Source organism: Rhipicephalus microplus, chromosome 2 (assembly GCF_043290135.1).
Source record: "Rhipicephalus microplus isolate Deutch F79 chromosome 2, USDA_Rmic, whole genome shotgun sequence".
Classification (NCBI taxonomy): Eukaryota; Metazoa; Arthropoda; class Arachnida; order Ixodida; family Ixodidae; genus Rhipicephalus; species Rhipicephalus microplus.
The window spans coordinates 181,410,124-181,432,037 of NC_134701.1; the positions used below are offsets into that span (position 1 = coordinate 181,410,124).

Sequence of the window (21,914 nt, forward strand, 5' to 3'; positions counted from 1 at the left end):
ATGCTCGATTCACAAATTTTGCCCTCTAAACAGGTAAATGTAATGACAGAGTGCATGTTTTTATATCTCGAAAGTACAAGTAGCCTTCTTTATTTTTAGACACGCCAAATCATTTCTTTCCTGCTGTATTCCTACTTATTTAGCTTGGTTGATCAATCAGTTCTTGAAACCAGTAAAAACGGCAACACGTTTAGAAGAAGAAACGTCAGAAATACTTGAAGATGAAACACAGCTCTTATAGATGTCCTGATATGAAAACTAGATGCTTGTGTGCCAAATGTGTCATGTATCTAACATCGTAAAGCAAACGCCATTTATAAGTAGCAGAATTTCAATCCGCTAGAACTTGCTTTTCACTAGTTAGATGCATTCCAACCTAAATTTGTATTGCGAATCATGGGGCTACGGGAGTGTCTAGATTGAATTTCACGACATCAAAATGCTCGCCATGACTGCCGTAAGTTGCGAAATACCCAATGTACTTCTATTCACCATTCCGCTGAGAAGACCTCTATTCGCCGTTAAAAACTGAGTCACATTTACAAAAGTGTAGCCTCCATTAGAGCAGAAACACGTGATGAGATTTCGTGGGTAAAAGCAAGTCGCTTATTTACTCTGTTTCCCGCATTTTTTCACCGCTCTCACTTTAGTGTACGGTATCTTATTAATGCGTGGTTCTCCAGGGACCAGTGGTGTACTTGTTGCGCCTGTTTCAACGATGTCATTATTCAATATAATTTCTCACATAAGCTGTGCTATTTTTAGAGGTCCTAACGAAACTGAAAATAATAACGGGGCACTGAAAATCTTTAAAAAAACAGCGCTGTAATATTCAGGTTGCGTGTACTAATCCAACTCAGAAATAGAAACGAGTAACACGGATTTTGTTACTGCTTGTACACTTTCAGTTTTGGATAGACAAACACTTGGGTGTGAGGGAGTCTTAAGCGCGTATATGATCATCAATCGATCATTCTAAGCACCGTACCGCGAAACAGTTAGATGGATTTACTTGAATCTACATCTGTCCACTTTCAGAATGGGAACCTTATTCTTATGTGAAGAAATCTTTGCAATTATTGCTGTGCCTATAAATGCGCGAACCTTTGTATGTAGACTCAATGAGGCAGGAGTTCGTTCGTTAGTCTGGCTCTCGGTAACGAACAAGAATCGTCGTAGAAAAATGATAGCATAAATTAACAATTTTTTGTGGTGCTCCGTTTCAAGCCCAGAGACTCATTACGACTCTAAGGTCAGGTCCACCTATTAAGTTGGCAAAATTCACTGTGCCTAAAAAAAAAGTCACAGCTTTACCGCAAAGGCGAAGCGATGAACGTGATAGCAACAAATTTTGAGGTCACGCGCAGAATGGCAAGCATATCGGAACGTGCCCCGCGTTTCTCACGCACAAATGACGCACGGAACGTAATCACATGTACAGATGAACACGAATAAGCGTCTCAGTTTTTACTTCGCCGTATCTCAAAAGCACGCCCTTTTCGCAAACGGAGGCTGTGCAACGATTGCAGGGACCTTTGTGCGCCCCTCAACTACAACAAAGTAGTTCCAATGCAAGCCAGCTAAGACGTATGATCCTCCCCACAGGGGGATAAGGGCGCGCGAGAGATGGTACATTCCCCTCCTCTTCGCCGCGGCACGCTCATCGCGCCATCTTGCTGATAATGCTGAAAACACGATATCTTCTCCCCCCCCCCCCCCCCCCCGAGATGTCCGCCTACAGCGGTAAGTGGTAGATATAAATTTCTTGCCGTTTGAACGTCCATGGAGGTATCCCTCTGTGGCTCAGTAGTTAACACCTCACATTCACGACGTGGAGGTTCCATGTTCGATTCCGCGTGCCGAAGTCTTTTTTCTAGGTTTTTTTTTTCTTTATTGCGTTTTTACATATTTAGATACGTATACATAGACCGATATACGGTGCATGACATCGACGCCGACGCTGGTGGTGAGATCCAGCGAAGAGTTTGCATATAATTCCTATCACAATCAAAGTAACACTGGGGGTATTTTACTTTAACCCTCAAGTTTTATTTATTTTTTTTCTTAATTAACATTTTGACCTCTTTCTATTCGTACCACTTTTACTAATTCTTTGTCATACCCATCTGACCAAGCCTTGTGTCACACCTATGTGGATGTCGGTTTACACTTCCCAATGGAACTAAAAACTAACGAGGAATGGAAATAAACCAGGGATAACTGTTTATTCTTGATATCGTAAATATGGGGTTATGTAAAAGGAAATTGAAAATTTCGGATATCATAGCTCCGTGAGATGAATAATGCTCAGCCAGGGCTAATAATGGTCATGTTGAGACACACACATTTCTCTTCCAGGCCTAATAATTACAACAGGAAAAGCTAACTCCACTCATGCAATCATTTGTAATATTTTCACAGTTTCCACGTGCGTATTGTTCTGTATACATATCTTCGCTTCCTTCATTTTCTAGAGCCTCATTTTTCTAAAGCGTGTTTAAGGTACCCAAACTACCTTTCTAATTTCCATGCGATACCTTTGGCGTGTTCGACGTTCATTACGAAGCCGTGAAATATCACTGTGGGGCCGGAGCTGATTAACCTACTTGCAATTCCCCCCCCCCCCCCCGCCCCTGTTTCTGTCGTCGTCGACTGCAGTTGCGCTCGATAGTTGCGGGAGTGCGGAGGGTCGGAGACACGCAAAAGCACGACTAATTTTCGAAGTAACTCATTTCCTTTCCTGCGAAACTGCAAGGACCACACGAACAATACCCATTTTCTGTAGGAGCTCCAGGATTCATCCGGAATTAGTTCGGTGAGACAGTGTTCGAGAACAGGTGCTCGTGTTTGTCTTCTATTTTAAATTTTGAGAAGATTAGTGTGAGAGATAAGCAGTTATTTATCATCAAAAGTTTGTGAACAATCTTATAGAGCTGTTAACTTCAAACGTTTTAATGCAGTTAGACTATTATTAGGCTGCAGGGTTAGCATAATGATGGTGATCACGTCCAATGACATGTGTTTTTTTTTATTGTGGTGATTACTCAGCGTCTGACAGCGTGCTGAAAATAAGGAAACTGCTATTTTACTGAAATCAGAAATCAGCAATCTTGCTTTACGTAACATGTGATTTATTTCAGCCTCCCTAACCATTTTCTGTAGTACTTAGAAAGGGCGTGCCTCAAATAACGTGTTTTGCACTGCGCTTCTTGTCGGGTCGAGCAGTATGGAAAACCAAACACTGACCTAAAACACCGTCTCGGCAAATTTTTAACTGGGCATGTGCTGCTCTTCTGTGACGAAAAAATAAAGAAATTAAGATGGAAAAAATTTTCTCAGTGAGTTTATTTACAGAGTCACGTTACGCCTATTTTGTCAATACTACGAGATCAAAAAATGTATATACAAATAAGCATACAGTTATGATTTATGAGCATTCAATGGCACAGCAAGCACGTAATTGGGGAATTTTAGGAAAGACTGATTTTCTACGTACACTTTATTCTACACAAATTAGAGGGATTTCCAAATTTCCTCTGTTCTGTTCCGTTCTGTTTTAACTGTTTTGCTGTGGTGAGGTTGAGGTGCCTATTGCCTCGGCTACTCCATATCACAAAGTTCTGCAGCGAAAAATAAATAATAATACAGAACGGTACCCAAAATTAAAATTACGGAAAAGAAAAAACATAATAGCACACTGAAACCAGTTCAAATATCATGCCAATACACAGTTTTCTTCGCGCAGTTCACACAGTCATAAACTACTTACACGCACACCTTACTAATCTAATGTCAGTGTATACATGACCACATTTTATATAATATCCATCTCTAGCTGTCAGTCATAGGCGCTTGTCCACTCTATTACTCACACGGTTTCCCTGTACTAATACTTTTCCTTTTACCTGAAATGGAAGAACAGTTGTAGCCTTGTCGTTTTAGTGCTACGCGCAGTGTTGTTTTTCATCAGTTTGCAGAGTTCTGACCATGAGGACTGCGGCTGTATGATTGTAATGTGCAACTTGGTTTCTTTTGTAGGTATGTCGATGCAAATGCGAAACTGAATTCAGAATTTTTCAAAACCAATAGTTATCAGATAATTTTATAAGATTGTCGATTTGACAGAGCGGTTATTTTGAGCAAATATGTACGAATATGTTCCTTGGCATTTGTTATAAAAGAAAACAGCGCATGTTAAAGAACGAAAGCCTGGTGAATGTTCTCTAATATATTTTGCCATTTCAAAACGTCAATTTTAACTATACACATGTAATTGACATCACTGAAATTAACATTTTCTAACTACTGCTAACTCGACATGTATCCCTTTTGCAGATGGCGCTATTGAAACACGTTTTACCTCGGCTTCTGACTGAGCGAGACATAATACAAACGTAAAATCTCCCGGTTTTCTTATACCGAGCTGATCTCTTTCCGTCGATAAGTTGTTTGCCTTTTCAGTATCAGTGTTACATCCTAACATATGAAGTAACCTAAGGTTCATTTCGTTCTTGAGACATAATCATTATACAGTTTGCTTCGCGGAATATATGCCTGCAACAGGAAAAATGGGACTTTCTGCCCGCTGAATAATGGTGTTATTAAAACAGCAAAACAGACAAGGCAAGTAAAAAATAAACATCAGAAAAGAAAGATCGACACACAATTGCAATTGACCAAGATGACCAATTAGAGAACTATAAAGTTCAAATAAAATAATATATAGTTGAATACTAATAAAATTGGAAAAGACGACGCAATCAAACATGTACTATACCACAGCTTGCGTCTAAATATACATTCAGTAATGTTTTTTTTTATTTCCATTTGCAGGTGCGCGAGCCGATCTCCCACCACCCACGTCTGGTGGTATGGCTGCACCGGCGTTCCTTCATGAGCCACCAGTGCAGGTTGTATTTTCCAACATGACCGGGGCTCTGGTTTCCTGTTCTGCCTCCGGTCAACCCCGACCCGTTATCAGCTGGACTAACGAGAGTGGCTCGCCTATCGACCATATTCCTGGTCTGCGCCGTGGAAGACCAGATGGCACGCTGGAATTCTTCCCTTTCCGTGGAGAGGACTACCGCCAGGAGGTTCACGCGTCCCGATACCGATGCAGGGCCTCAAACACGCTCGGTTCTGTGTTCAGCCGAAGCGTCCATGTCAAAGCCGGTGAGTGGAAACGCCGCTTATTATTCCTCCCCCAGCCGCACAACTTCCCAGTTTTCACGTATATGATGCATTAGCTTCGTCTGATTTTAGTGCAATAAGTATCATAGTCATAACTTTGGGATGATGATAGTGCACTGAAATACAAGAACGAAAGCAAGTATAGACGCTGCACAAACTGAAATATTATTTCATATTTACATATTTCAAGTAAGGTAGCCAGGTATTCACAACTAAGCCGACACCGACCGACCTGCCCGGTTCTCTGGCTTCTTCAACTTTCTTCGGTTGTATCAGTGTAGCCCCTCTGTGTAATGACAAGCGTATTTATACCCTAAGCGGAATTCAGGACTTCTTTGAGAACATCCACATACGTCTACGTTTGAAAAACAACGTTCAAAATTAAATCGTAGTTTTGCTGCAAGGTGGATAAGTCAATGCGATAGCAACACATGAGAATTGTATGTGATCTGAGGCTAGCAGCTAAGGTTTGGGATTTCATCTCGCGTAACTCTACACAATGCTGGTGTAAGAGAATGTGGCCGCGCCCAGGCGAGAAGCTGTTTTCGTGTTGTGCGCCGTCTTCACGCGAAGTAATAAAGGAGAACATGGCGCGCACGAGCCGGCTCCTGATGTCTGTCGAGATAGCGCGCGTACCAGTGCACGTGACCTTACAATTTGGAAAAAAGGTCGCAGTTTCTCCTGGGAAGAACCAGTCGCGCCCTCCTCTCCCCAGTGCTGGTGCGGCTGCTCCTTCACTCGACAATGGTCGTGCGGGGCGTTTCCTCTGGGCTTCAGGAGGCATCGACGGCAGGTCCCGAGCTAGGGTGCTTTTGTCACATGTTCCCTTCGTGAGGTGATGGTGGCCGGCACGTTTCATCTCTGCTTAAGCCGCGTATGTCACCAGTGTTTACGTGCTTTCTATTACTCAAGGGCAGAACATACGATGCGCCGGATGAAGTTTTACATTTGGACCTTATGTGAAACATGATGATGAAGAAGGCGTTGAAAACCCACGAAAAGTGTTCAAATAAGTGCTGACTTAATCAGCTTTTGGCATAATGACATCATTAGATAGCATGGCTACATTTTAACAGGAATGTTACTTTTCAAGTTCAACGCTCATCGCAAATGAAAATTGCGAACCGAGACACAACTGAAGTAGTTGCAACACCACTGCAGCTTGCTAAGAGAAACAACTTCATATGTGATTCAAACTGTTATTTAAGGAACAAAACGTTGAGTTGAGAGCAGCACGAAGCGTCCTGCGCTGTTAGCCTAATTACCCTAACCACTGTCCTAAATATAAGCACATGGGAGATATCGTTCATCGAAAAAAGTCACAATACCGAAGTAAAAAAAACTGTAAGTGCCAGAACTTTTTCTCCTCAAAGACCATAAACCTTGATGAAAAAGCAAGTCTATATAAAATGTCAGGTGTTGGCTGCAGGCGAGGACACACGTAAAGCGGAAACGTTTCTTTTGGCTTAGGGGTGCCATTTATACTGCACCTCAATGCAGTGGAGTCTGTTCTGTTCCAGCTGAGTGGAAGCAGTCACGTTCGTAGACAACGCCCACACTGCCGCACTCACCGTTCCGAATACTAGTCCACGATCGTTTTTATTGCTTTATTCTTAAATGGCCCAGTCAGTGACTTTTTCCTCCTCTTCTATAACTTTCCTTCCCCTCTCCCCCTTCCCCAGCGCAAGGTTGCCTCCCGATGATCAGGCCTGGTTAACCTCACCGCCTTCCTCTTTATTTTCTCTCTCTCTCCTGGTAAAGAGCTTCGAACACGAGTCAGAAGGCAATGCTTTCTCTGATTAACAAAGCTTGCATCTGCAGCTTCAGAGGCAACAGAAAATGAATAATGTTATGGACCAACGCTCTCAAAGGAACCATGATAGGATTCGAAGCAGGAGTGGTGAGCACGGCGTTGACCCGGTTGAAACGGGAGTCGATGCTGGTGCTGAAAGAACGACTTGAAGCAAAGCAAGATGTGGCATTTACTCGAGTTAATTTTGTTTGAAACGCTAAGACACAGGAGGCGGTTTGGGTTTCCTGCAAGTTTCATTAAAGCGTTTGGCAAGACTTCGTAGGCGTAGTTTCTCCACAATCTAGACACGGACGCTGGAGCGAACAGGGGCACGTCTAGCCTCAATTACCGCTGCATTGTGATTGGTGAAGTTCACGCTGAAAGGTACTTGCAAACACGCGACGTTGAAGTGGCAGCTGTGAGCGCTGCGAGGAGCGTGCTGCGAGTGAGGGGGAGGGTGACGTCAGCGTGCACCTTAGAGGAAACCATGTGAGGGGAACTGACGTCAACGCGCAACTTCGGCGGGACCTACTTGGCACGAATCCAACACCACCTGCGGCGAGGGGAATGCGTTGCGGCGCGTTCGTATGGACGCACGTAAGTACGGCGTTACACACCTGAGTTAAAGAGCTGCTTCGCATTTAAAAAAATGAGACGGCATACATTGAACGTGACAGAAAGGTACTTCTTTGGAGAAAAGCCTATGATTTATGCCGTCATAATACCTGAAAGCAAAAAAAAAATACAAATGCATAAGTAATAGTCATTGCTAATAAGCGGCCAGCCTCAGCGGGTAAAATAATGTTTATTTAAGCATAATTGCCTCAGTATTGAATGCTAAGCTCATAATAGTGGACTTAAATATGAAAAGCAGTACTTCTAAATATACTATAAGGGAAACGCTCCAGAGAAAAAATTCAAAGGGCCCCAGACGTGCTTGCTGACATTCACACTGATGGACTTCTGTTTTGCTAAGCGGTCTTGTCATCCTTGATGTGTTAGTTTTACAAGGGCAAGTCAGAAATTGTCGGAACTATTTTTACACTGCGCAGTTTATCTCCTATCTCTGCATACTTTATTGTTTTCTACTGTAGTAATACTCAGAAAGGTTGACGTTCATTCCTCAATTTGTCTCCCTTCTGTGGGTGATATATCCTGGCGGCCCGATTAGAAGTTTGCAGCAAAGAAGAACAATGACCAGTGATTCGTTCACTGGAGTCAGAGGGGGCTACTGTTTGAGACGTTCATCACAGACTATTCTGGTAATATGGGAGAAGTGCGCTGTCACGTAAGACTGTGTTTTGGGGGATCGAGAACACGCGATTCTCAATAAACGCAACAAGAAATTTGCCACAAATGGCCAAGTTTGTTGTCGAAAAAAGTTTTGTTGTTGCATGACATTGCACAGCCGAACACTACGAGTCACACTATTGAAATCATCAAAACAATGGTTGTTGGAGCACTTTCCTTACGTCTCTGAGTTAGCTTCATGTAATTTTTACTTGTTGAGCCAGTCAAAACTGATTTGCGTCGTAGAATTAGGTCGTATTAAATACGGTTGAAAAGTTGCTTCATGACCAACCAATGACTCTTTATTCGTAAAAAAAAACGTACGTATTTACGTATTTTTACGCAAAAAAATGCGTAAATTCGTTGACTGTTGTGCCAAGTGCATTATTAGGAGGGAAGATTACGTAGAAACATGACAATCATTGTATATTTCCAGCTTCAAGCTAATAATCTGCCCAGTGAAAGTTATTGGTAAATATGGCTTTTCAGTGGCGCCCTTTTAAAAAAGTTTACACTGAAAAAATGCAACGGTTCTATTGCCGCAGTGATGCAGTCAACCATGGATAAGGAGGAGGGAAAGAAGCAATGAAAGAAGGAAGGAGTAAAGGAAGTAAGGAAGTTAGAGAAGTGGACTAGTTTACCAGATCCGCTTTATGTAGGATAATTTACGATGGGAGAAGGGTTCCAAGAGAATAAATAAAAAAAAACTTTTGCGAGAAGGTAAAAAAAAATCACTGATGTGCATCATGCACAGCACGCAGAAGACACTTCTTTTTTTCGAATTTAGGGCGAACATTTCAGACTACTGTCTGGTTCGACAGACTTCTGTCCCGTCAGTGAAAACAAGTGTGACCTCGCCTTCTCTTCCCAGCTTGAGCAGAAGGAGTTATAGTTTTTTTTGCTTCCTGGTGGCCCTCAGTCAGCTATGAAGGAGGGTTTGAGTGGCACCCAAGACGTCCAGATTCTTGATTTTACGAAAAATAGGTTTGTTTATTTATTTATTTATTTAATACTGCCAGCCACCCTTTGACAGCCAGGGCAGGAGTGGTACAGTGCAGAGTTTGAATACAAAGTTTACACGCGATCAGTAACACGGTCCGCGGTACACAGGGAAGTAATAAAGCAGTAAGCTTTCAGATTGTCACGACACACACACAAGCGCGCGCAATCAGTAGCACGGCCGACGATTCGCAAAGCAGTGGTAATTATCTTTACAGATTTACAATGTGGTTTTTACTTATAATACATTTTGTCTGTATTGTTTGTACTGAATCATGGAACACAGACAAATAAAGAGGTCACAGCATGCCGTGTGATTCATAAAACATTCATTTACAATCTTGTTCTGGCTTGCTATGTTTGAAAAACACATGCAGGGCGAATAACATAAAACATGAAGGTGGACTTTGCTCCGTCAGATATTTAATAGCTTTTGAGCCCCACTGAGTACATTGTAGTAACTGACGCACGCAAACATAGCAGTTTTGTGTCTGCATGTGTCTGTTTCTACTTTTAGCAAAGAAATTTTGAAACCTCTGCTGCTTTCCTACGCAAAACAATAATTGCGATGAATTGATTGTCAAGCTAAGGAACTTATAGGGAAGTTTATTTGTTGTAAATACGTAGTCATATTTTTTATAATTAAACCCCCCATACTTCTCTTGCTTGATTGTGTAGTCGTTGTAATAAGTGTCATGGGTGTCTAAACACCTAGAATAAAAGTTTGGTTTCAAGAACAACCAGCATTTTTAAATTAATTAAATACAAATTAATCTTGTAGTATGTCTGTCGAATGAGCGCCAAATATATACAAAAAATATGTCAACTAGACCTCAAAAGGAGGCCATTGTCCCTCTTATACAACCTAAGAGGGACAATTAATCAGCTGCCCGCTCATAATAAGTTCACGTGCTACGTGACGCCAAACATGCGCATAAGAGTGTTTTCACACTCGTTGTTTGGCTTATAGATGGCGCTGACTGTCGCTCCTACTTCTAAATTCACAGATAAACCCAAAAAAGTGGATGGAGGGAGGGCCGCTGTGATAGCTCAGTGGTTAGAGCATCGAACGCGTAATTCGAAGGTCGTAGGTTCGATTCCTGCTCACAAGTGGTAATTTTTTCATCCACTTTTCTTTCTTCTTATTTACATTCCATTGGTTTTAATAACTTCCCCTGTACATTCCTTGGCATTACTGTCTGTTATATCTCATTAATATTGTGTTAAAACACGGAAAACGAGCCCTCAGGTATACACTTCTTTCCCTTATTTTATATATATATATATATATATATATATATATATATATATATATATATATATATATATATATACGTGTGTGTGTGTGTGTGTGTGTGTGTGTGTGTGTGTGTGTGTGTGTGTCGGCGACAAACCAGCGCACAAATTTTCGTGGCAAAGGAACAAACCACGACAGCCCAACAACAAGCTTCACGTTTGAGAAAAAGCCAGAAGCGATGCGTTCGCTTCACATTCTGATATATTACAGGCTTTGCTCTTCGCCGAGTCTGATCGCATTTGCGCGTGAACAAGTCTGTGTCACAGAGAGCTAAAACCAGCATATAAGCGCCGAATACCCCGAACACCGAAACAAATTCTAGCATCCAGTGAAATATGGACAAATAGCACCACACGCTTTTTTCGGTACGACTTCTTTGTAGTCGTACTTTCGTGACAGCTCGAATAAGAAAGCACAAACAGCAGAACGGAATAAGCAACTTGTGCACCACCGTGCTTGAGCTGATAATGTGCACGGGTATTTGCGCCTGTCACCGGCTTGTCAATACCCTCCTGCATGTTATGCTACGTCTGCACTACTGCAATCCGTGCCCGGCAAGCTGCAACCGGGTGGGATGCTGGCACTTCTGTTTTATTTTTCTCTGCGTATTGGAGTAAAACGTTTGGTTAAGCAATGTGAATAACAGCATAAAGTATATTTACGGTGATAACACGCGCAATAAACGTACTCAACGTCGCAGTCGAAAAACCGCTTGAATATGAGAAGCTTCATGCTCTCTGCCCCAGCTGGGTTTCCTGAAACGTTGATTTTGTGGTCAACAGCTGATAGAAAACGTGTGTAAGTTCAGTTCTTTGAACAAGCCTTATTATCACCATATTTCTACGAACGCAAACAAAACACAGCAACTTCTGTATTGGGAAAACAGAGGAAAGGTAACTCTGAAGTTTTTGTCAATTTCCATTGATCAAGGCTTTCACTCTCCTTATATTACGCGTAAACTTCAATACGCTGTGTTTCGTAGGGCGTTGTCTAGTTATTATTTCATTTCGCATGATATATAGGAGACACTTCGAATATAGCAACGCCATAATAATTCAATTCTTGGACATACACTGCCATTAGATGGGTTAATTGAACATAACACCGTTTTTTTTTCATTTTTGATTAGAAGTTATGAAGAAACGTGTTTGACATTTGAAATTTTGAACATTTACATTGTCGTTAGATGACAACGAATGTATCAGAAAATACTCCTCCGTCTGCTTTGCTTTATGAAAACTGCATCTTCAAGTGACGCAGCTTACTAATCCCTTCAGTATTAACTTTTGTATGCTCAGCATGTAGGCAGCTCTGTTGTTAGAAACGGATAGCTAGGCACCATGACATTTATTGTGTGTTTGCATGTGAAGTCTCTGAAAGCGCGAGTAGCTCTTTTTTCTTCACTGAGGTTTGGAAACTTCAGGGGTACGTGCTTGCCAATGCATCGCCGTCTTTTAGAAGCTGTGAACCGGCTTAACCAGCACTGGATGGTATAATTGAAAGTTTGCGCTGCACCACAGTAACATAGCCAGGAGGTAGCACTGCATGCCCGTCTCCTCCTCCCTCCCCCGAATTTTCCCCCATGGCATACAGAGCGAAAAATGACGACCTTTAGGAGTGCCCTCCACGAAATCAAAAAGGTGCTTTCCCTCCCCCCTCTCGAAAAAGGTGTAAGGCTACGCTCCTGCTACGCTGTTTCTACATACTTAGAGCAGTACATGACCCTGGAGTACGTCCTCCTCTACTTTATACCTGGAATAAAACTCAACCAATATGCTAAGAAAACATGCTAGAGTTATAAGGTTCATGCATAAGGGCCTTTTTTTTGCTTTTTTCTGAACAGCTTCAGCCATGTATAAAGTTCATTTAATGCAAACAGTGTGCCAAGGTCGAGAGTAGGTACATGCTTTGTGCTCGTGAACAGGCTCATTACTTACTGCATCTTAGTGGACACTAGTGTTTCTACGCTCTAATAAAAGAATAGTGAGGTTCGGTGAAGCTTTGCCGCGAAACCCAGAATTCAATCCAAGCAGAGCGCGAACGGAACAATTCTGCTCCCTTCATTGCAGCGGCACTGAGTATATTGTTACAGCCCCCTTGGCTTTCCTATCAACACTTTGAACTTTTCTTGAAAGGGGCATATGTATGTTACTGCGTTTAGGAATTCAGAATACGGAGGTGTCCTTGTTCGAAATCATCTAGGAGTCGTCCCGCTTCTCTCTCTCTCTTTCCGCTCTGAAAGGAGGAACAGTTATGATGGCAATAGGTTTTGCGTAGGGTGCAAGACGAGAAGTAGCTATCGGAAGGAAGGTTCTTTGCATGCTTAACGCTGGTGCAAGATTCTTTCTTTTTTTCTTTCTTTCTTTCTTTCTTTTTTTCTTTCTTTCTTTCTTTCTTTCTTTCTTTTTTCTTTCTTTCTTTCTTCCTTCCTTTCTTTCTTTCTTTCTTTCTTTATAGGTTCAGCAGGGAACGTTGGATATTTCCGGCACTACACGCTGCTCTTTTCATTCTGAATTTCATTTTCGTTTTTGTTACTTGAAGGATTTCAACCATTCACCCAACTTGCAGCTCGGCGTCTCGCTCGACCCGGTTTATGCCCGTATATCCGAGTGCCGAGAGAAAAAGAGATAGAGAGAGAAAGAGAAGTAATGCAGGGTTCCCAAGTGAATGGTAGTAAAACCTTGCAGTCCCGCATAATTCGGACTCCTCGCTAGAGCAAAACTGCAGCTATACTTTGCCTGAGACCCACGAGCGAAAAAATGACGAACCGAGCTTGAAAATAGAAGCAGTCGACGGAATGCGCTCTTGTTGAGCCACGGGTGCTTTGAAAGCAAGCAACGCTATGTGTTCCTAATCTCGCTTTCTCTGCAAGCGTGAGAGTGCACGAATAAATAGCAGAGACGCAGGCTTCTTTGCACACTACACTTTTCTAGAAGTCACTGTTTGCTGTGCTTTTCTTTTTGTTTTATTGTTGTTAAAACTGCAGTAGCCTGTATGGAGCATCAGCAATCACCGTCAATGCATTTAGCCGAATGGAAAGCTGCATACCACCAACGTTTATGCACAGTTTCTAGTCTCACGCAGGAGGAAATGAAAACTTAAACTATCTCTGAATGTCAAGAAGATGGGAAGAACACTAATAAAAACTAGGCCATGTTTGCTGTTGTGAATAGAATGTTGTAAAAGATGTTCTGCATAGAATATAAACCGAACAGGGTTGGTAAGAAAGGAAAAAAAAAAGTCTGTCTCACTAAACACGTAAAAAATGTAGGAAGAAATACTTTTGTCGTGAAAAAAAAACACTCAGTAGGAACAATAAGATAATATCTACAACGACAGCACACATTGTGAACCCGAATCAAATCAACATCTACTTTACGATTCCTTAGACTTCCGGTTGTTCAAAGTACATTTCCCCTTCCCGTTGTTTCGAAGTGGCTTCTTTTTCGCTCTCTCGGAGCGTACTTCTGGTATTGCCTTTGAGTTTTTACAGCGTCTTTGTGGCCTTTGTCACAATGTCACGTTTATCAACGCTTTCGTGCCATGCAATAACACTATCTCACTTAGAGCTTTTCCAGAAAAATATTGTCATTTGCTACAATAAAATTCACCAAGAGTATTGCGCAGTGGAAAAACTGCTGAATACTCCAGCCTCCAGAGATTTTGCAAGCAGGGGGAACGTGTCCAAAAATAAAACAACCACAGAGTTACACTTGTGAACAATTGTGAATAACAAATTTTTTATGCAGTGAGTTTTCGAGCTTACTCTAGTATAGTCGTTGCATTTTATATCACATGGAACTGTAGTATACATACCGATAAAGAGTGGTCATTGGAACCCTCGTTTCAATTGCAGTGTTGTTGAAATTGCATATTCGGTATCATATACCTTTCGTAATTTCTGTCAACACTGATTGTGTAACGTACTCAATAAACAAAAATAACATATATTAGCAATATTTGAACTGTTGCGTTCGAAGCATGTAAACATAGTTAATTGAATGCAGATGAGACCACAGCGCGAGCGCAAATCACAGTGTCGATCATAATTGACTATAGTTATGCATCGGCTCTCTTGATGCATGCTTTATTTTGTGCTGTGATACTCATTAGAAATAGGACGCCACTCTTCGACATCATCCCGCCACGAGAAAAACAATAGGTATTTGCTCGGAAGTGGCAATGCGCGATGAGAGAGGAGCAGAATGAGCGTTTGTGTTTCTGTCTATATGGTATCGCATCTAATCAGAGGTATTAGGTACCATGAACGCACAAAGCGCTCTCGTAAACTAGACAGTCGCTTCAAAGGCCCACCATAGCGTAAGCTTGCTTGCTTGCTTTCTTGCTTTGCTTAAAGTGCTTGTTCCTATATGCTTTGGCTGGTACCAGCTATGGGATATTGGCCATTAAACCAGTGATTATTTTAATGGGGGAAAACGAGTTTTTTTAATATTGTTGAAGAAAACATAACTATTCAGTCTTCTGGGAAATATAACAGTGGATAATCATTCGGTGACTTATGAATAAAGCAGGTAAATAACTAATAATTGAAAGGAATAAATGTATGGTAAATCCAAAGAGCTAGATTTTCATTAGTTAAAAATGAAACAAGAAAATTTAACAATCAAACGTTCTTGTGTCTCTCAGAAATTCACAAACTGCTACATAGACGCTCCTTTTGCTGGGGCTTAGAGAAGAAGCCCCAAGGGAAAGGATATTTTCAGAATTAAGGGTAATGTTTAATTTTCGGAATATACTTTTTAAATTATTCTTACTGTGGCTTGCGAAACGTGGGAAAATAAGTAAAACATTATTGATGTTTTGCGGCTCTTGACAGTAAATGCAAAAAGGAGATGGCACGTGATCAGACCTGTAAAATAGAAATGTAGAGGTGGAATTCGGCACTGAAATTTTGTGATGCACACTTTTAATTTGCGAGAGGGGCACCATTTAATATTCCAAGGAAAAGAAATATGACCGTAATTTTTAACTGGTTATATATTTTCTCAACAGTGATTTCTGAATAGTGAATATTGCTGTTCTGAATAGTGATATTAACGAGACAGCGTTCTTATTCATTCACGAGCGCCAAACAATCTCATCTGCCGAAGCAATGAATGAGGTCAACCACATTATGATTCACCACGCTTGATTGAATGGCAGAGTTTTTTTAAGAGTGTGCTCCAGCAAATTTCCTCCTTCGTATTCTCCCACGCAAAGACAAAGTGTAATTTCTCAATACGCCGCTTGTTCGTGGCTCGTTAGAAGAGCAGCCGTTGTACACAAAGGTGCAAATGAGAATCTGAATAGTTTCACAAAAGTTCATCTGCGTCTACGCCGACGTAATAGAGCAGCCAGTATTATAAGAGTAACACAATAATAGTGGAAATGAATTCACAAAAAAGAATTATTTTTCTTAAGCAGCGAAATCAGCATTGGACAGGTTGCGTCTGAGCCTTTCAAAAATATTCAGTAGAAGGAATCGGGAAGTTCTTCAGCAAAGTAGTACAATAATTTGTTAAATAAAACAAAGCAGAAGAAATACGCAATGTCTCATTACTCTAGAATCCATCATTCTGTTTTAAAGCCACGTGCATAAATTTTTTTTTCATTGAGTTACAACGCACAAGACGACTACTGAGCTTTCGAAGGAACACATTAAACGGATACGCAATTACGACTGCATATCCGGTGACATTCATTCGAGGGACGGCCATAAAAAAAACTCCCTATATCGCAGCTGCGTGACGACCAGATGAGAGAAAGTTGTGAAAACACTCTCTGTAATAGGATACAGCGTGCGACGAAATGAAGGCGTTGAAGACACACGCCCGCAAGCTGAAACGGGAGCGTTCGACTCCTATATACCGCGCGCTCGGATCGATGCCAGCGAGGATGCTGGTGCTTTGATGAGGGAGGTGGATATCGACTTTGTATTATCGGCAGGGGCTTCCGTGCGTGAGGCCGCAACGTTCACTTCTTGCTTCCTGTCCTTCCTGCTAGTCATCTTTCTTCTCCTTTTTTTTTAAGCAAGCCAATTTCGCTTATTTCTACATCTTCTCTGTGGTCGCAGAGCAGCCGGTGTGCTCGATCTTGTGCTATATCCTCCTTTTTTATATCTTGTTCTTGACTTCTATAACAGCAGCCCTCGCAAACACGGGCAGCGACGGCTTGTCCGGGCACGCTGACCTTGCCATCTGCCGCCTTCGAAGGAGGCTCCCGTGGCTGCTCAGACCGTTGGCACGACACGGTTTCCCGTCACACGCTGTTGTTCGCTCGGCTTCTGCCACTTGCTCCTCTGTCATCAGCCGTTGCATATTGAAGCGAGCAGGCTGCAACGCAGAGTAGGCGGTTCGCGTGAAGCAGGGAATTGTCAAAGCAGGCAAGCACGGCGCTGCAACAAAGAGCGTCATGTGCGAGGAGCAAAGTCCACATTTACCAAGTCGTGGCTGAAAAAAAGTGGCAAATAAATGCTAGTCAATGGAAGCTATTAGAAAGAAAAATTAAAGAAAATTCAAAAAGGAAATAACGTTAGATGATTCATACATATCTCTCATGATAGGCACATGTGCCGTTGCTCTAGTTTATTTTGCAGTGTTGGGAACACGACTGCCTAGTTTAATAAATATTTTGAGCGACATGTTTCTTGGCTGGCAACAAAGAGTAAATCATTGCAAGCTCAGCAGCACAGGCCCGTAAAATGCATATAACCAGAAAACATTGTCGCCGTCTTTACACAAATATACAATGCTACCCCTTACCAATTTATAAGTTGATTGCTTGCGTATTAGTGCTTAAGGTATATCGCTCCAACGTACCGCGAAGGGGTCACGAATCACCGCAACGGAATTCTTCACGTACGCATACGTATAGGTTGCAATTTCTAGCTACATCTAGTGCCAACACAATAGGCCTCAATGTCTCAAAACTAGCTACCTTTTACTTTTGGGGGCTTTTATATGGCTTCCATTTCTAATGTATTAAACATGCGATTTCTTTCGACAGTCTAACGAACTCTCTGTGTTCGTCTTCTTCCGGAGCTGTGTGAATTTTCCGCTTTTGTCCTCAAATGAATGGCGCAGTTAATGTGCGATAAATTCCCCAAAACTTTCACGTCATCATCTGATAGGCACTCTCCTAATGTATAGCAGCGATTTGCCTTTCTTCACAAGTAACATGTTTCGGGAGTTTGTTCGGGCTACATGAAAGGTTTACAATATAGCTTCACACTACGACACTCATTTTACCAGCATATTCATAACAGTTACGCACACTTGCTAGCAGGAATAATTCGTTACACTTGAGGGTCCACCTGATAAAAAAATTTTAGAAAATCAGTCCTTCCACTTGTGAACTTGGAATATCATCAAAGCCTCAAGCAGCTGTTTTTAAATTGTCTTATCCTAGCGAGGTCATCGGATATCTCTTATCGCCACACCGACCACGGCCGAGCCCCAAGTGGCGTATATGCGCATGATCGGAAGGCGTGGCAGCACCAGCTTTTCTTCAGCAAGGAGGATGGGGAGCAAACGTTTATTTTTTGAAATGGTGTAGCGGTGTAGGTTTCGCGTCCACCTTAGGTGGGAGGTCTCCTAATTCCAAGAACTGTCTGGCCTTCGCTGCCTCCTTGGCCCTGGCGACAAGACGTCCTTGTTGGTCCAGGTCGTCCAAGGCGAGCTTGGCCTCCCACGTTTTCAGAAGGTGTTTGTTTTCAGAAGGTGTTTGCTCGTTAGACCAGCACTGCTGCTTTAACGAGCAGCAGTGCTGGTTGGTTTGGGCGAAAACTGCGGATGTATAGCTTGCAGTACGTACGAGCCAGTAGAGTGGTCCGAAGGTGATGATTAGAGATGCGCGACTATAGAAGGCATGGCGACACCACAGAGTGGCTCATCGGCGATGTGTGTCAACTGGGAAACGGAATTGTGGGGATGGTGGGCCACAGGGTGTTCCGCTTTGGGTAGGTGCGCGCAGCTGTTGCAGGTGGCCAACTAGAGCACAACCCTCTGAAGCAATGAGTCTCAGCCAATCCCACACCGGAAGTTGTTAACGGCCATGTGACACCGCCATATTTTCTCTACTAACCACGGACGATCACACCGGTACCCAAACCGATTGCAGACCCTATTCCCGTTAAAACTTGCAGTATCTCGGGATGAGCTAGTCCAGTTTGTAAGCAACTTTATTTTTGGGATTTTCGGCCTCGTTATATACTGAAGATTCTGGTGAGCAATGCGTTCGCAATTACCATCATCGAACTGCTCTTCTTTCAGTCGTTTTATATCCGGGATGTCGATTGAAGTGGCGTTCGTCTTGACGTTGGCGCTCTAGGTGACCATCCAGTGTAGTTACGCCCTGTCTTGGAGGGGGCGAGAAACTTGAACATGGCGCCGCACTTGCGCGCTGCCTCCGAGAGGTGACTCGACGACTTGGAGCCGATGGTGCGTACTGGTAAACATACATGCCACAATTTTTAGATGTCAATCGTCGACACCCTCATTGTAAAATCACATTCTGGCTTGCGTATTGAAGACAACAATTAGGTATGCCTCGATCTTCCTTCGACCCTTTGTGACGACGTATGATGTATGTGTGTCGGCGTCGGATTTCCTGTCGTATTGAAGAACAGTAAGAGGAAAATAAGCTAAAAAACATAAATAAATTAGAGATAACACAATCCACGCAATCAATGACTGCTCACAACGCAATTGACTTCTTGCCCTGTGTTCACTCCAAATCTCTGCTTTCGGGCGATAATTTAGTGCACAGTTTTCCCTTCCAACGTCATGATTTGCTTTAATTGTCATGATTCGTCATGATTCATCATGATACTATTCAGGTATGCTTCAAAATACGATGGAACAACTTGAAAAGAACTGAAAAAATTGAACGCTGTCTTCCTGCGATCTCAGTGCAATGATTTAGCCGTCTGAGAAATTTCCTTCTTCCAACGTCTCTCAAGCAATGCTTCACAATTCAAAGGAAGACGAAAGAATTGAAAGTATGCAGGCAACGGTTACGATTTAAATGCCAGCGAGAAATAATTTTTTTTTGTATTCTAAATCAACGTGGTGTGTTGCTTGCGAGTGTTTTTAAATTTGTAATGGTTACACTCAATTCAGACAGCTGATGTTTGGGAGGCTTTAGACTTACAACATATTATCATATAGAGCTTTCTGGGAGGAAAACAACATAAAAGAGCACTGCTTGCCGTTCAAGACTTGACTCGCTTCATTTGCGCTGCATCGAAGTTTTTTCTTGTTCCATAGGGTGCCCCCAAGAGACATATAAAAAAAGTCAAAAGTCATGTCGTCTACAAACATTTCTCGGGATCGAGTTTTAACGTCGGTACTTCAATACCCCGAATTAAAAAAAACAAGCACTAGAAAATTTAAATCTAGCACACCTTTAAATCCATTGCCTCTTAAAGCCCAGCGGACGAAGTGGAAAGCCATCAAACACCTCAGTAGTTCTGCATCAAAACGAAACAGTGGTGAAAAAGATACGTCAAAACATCTCTAGCACCCAATTAATAAATATTTCAATGAGGCGTAAGCGTTCCACAAAAGACAACATTGGCACAAACAAAGACTGACTGTGTTTTACCTGCGAGGAGTTTCATACCTACACAACTCCGCGTTCTCTGTAGATTAAATTTGTGAAGTCCAAGGACCGGGCTACTTAAGACTATGTAAAAGCCCACAGAAATAATTTCAGGTCCTTTTGCTGCAGAAAATAAAGGAACAAATTTTTTTAACACTGTCTTTTTCTGCCTCCCGCAGCGTATTGTTTTCCACGTAGGTTGGGACAAAATTTCAATTTATGTTCAAAATATTATTTTGAACGGTAGTAGCATGGCAGTATTCATGTAGCACATACCTTTTACCCAACGGAAAGTTTCAGCATGGAACTTTATTTGTAAGAAATTAAGTAAAAATAAATGTTCACTATCTAAATACTTTTCTGGCATTTTACCCCACCCTACAATATATGATGTAACACTTTACGAGCTCATGCACCTAAGATGTCTTTTATCATCGCCCTGCTTAATTTTTCCCAAGGCAGTTACGAAAAAAAATTATCCACCATAATTTTTGTTTTCATGTAATTGTTTTAAGTTCTTTTCAACGTCTCCATGATTACTATTGGTGTATCTCGCACATAAGAATACAATTGATTCATATTATGCAAAACTTTATGAGATCATGCCTACTTTTTGTTTAGTAGGCAATACAATCACCCCTATGTGTTAGTCGCTCTTTCTTTAGCTTTTCTTGAATCTAGTATTAAATTGTTCACCAACGGAATTCTGCACGTGCTATGGGCCTAATGCGAAAGGACTCTTACGCTTAGCGTAGACGATTGTAGGTAGTTAGAATAGTCACTAGCATTTTACTTGACACCAAATTGAAAAAACAGCAAAATTGCTACAAAAAAAAACGCCAGGCCTGCGTGGTAGGCGCAGCACAGTCACAGCGAAAGCTGGAAGAGCGAGCGGCCTTCCAGAGCCTTTATTTGGTAACTGCTGCAAGAACACTTGCTTGATACCCACTAGGGCATTAATAATAAACTTTTGGGTAGTATGCCGGAATTCGCTATGCTTTTTTGCGTCATTCTTCTGATAAGCGTGGTATCCGCGAAACACTTGCAAGGAGTTTTGTGCCAATTGTCTATGCAGTGGCTTACAACGATGATAAATTATGGCTGAAGTGGGTATGCGCCACAGTTAATAGGGGAACAAAAACAAGCTTTTGTAATGTTTCGGGGCATTGGACGGTCCACTTATATTGGCATTTAAATATGAGCGTATTTTATAACGATCCCTTGTTTTCGAGTGCTTGCGTGAGTCTTAGGCGCACTACTTGACAGTTTGTGTAAAAAGTAATTGGTTCTTGGAGCACACATTCTCATTCTCAGCGGTTTAAAATTCATCTAGCATCTAGAATGGCCATACAGTACTGCGCATTTACTTTCTTCTTTTGTCTTGTGTAATCGCTCCATGTTCTATACCCTTTTAATTCTGCTCTTAACTGCCATACCATGTTTCATCAACATAAAGGTAGTCATATTCTCCGGTTAAGCTTGATATGTCTGGTTTGTTTATTGCCCTTATCAAGCTTTCTAGAGATCAATGAAACCTATTACCTTATGACCTTTTTATAGCTGCCACTCGCAAGTCGGTGAAATTTCGATAAGAGGCAGCAGCGGTTGCTAATGGTAGCAAGGCCTTCGCTATCGCTTATCAGACAAAAAATGATACGCCTCGACCATGTGTAAGACCCAGCATTACGAACGGATCCTTACTTCTGCCCTTATACAGTTCAAATAAAACCACTTCGTGAATAATAC

At 41.9% G+C, this 21,914-nt stretch overlaps 1 protein-coding gene across 3 annotated transcripts in view; it reads left to right on the forward strand.

Moving 5' to 3' along the window:
• Positions 1-21,914, forward strand: part of LOC119170552 (cell adhesion molecule Dscam1-like) — a 178,429-nt gene that overhangs the window by 75,077 nt on the left and 81,438 nt on the right. For all 3 annotated transcript variants that reach the window (XM_075887134.1, XM_075887135.1, XM_075887136.1), the window contains exon 3: positions 4,834-5,172. In XM_075887134.1, the coding sequence (XP_075743249.1) occupies positions 4,834-5,172 (339 nt within the window). The remainder of the gene's footprint in view (positions 1-4,833; positions 5,173-21,914) is intronic.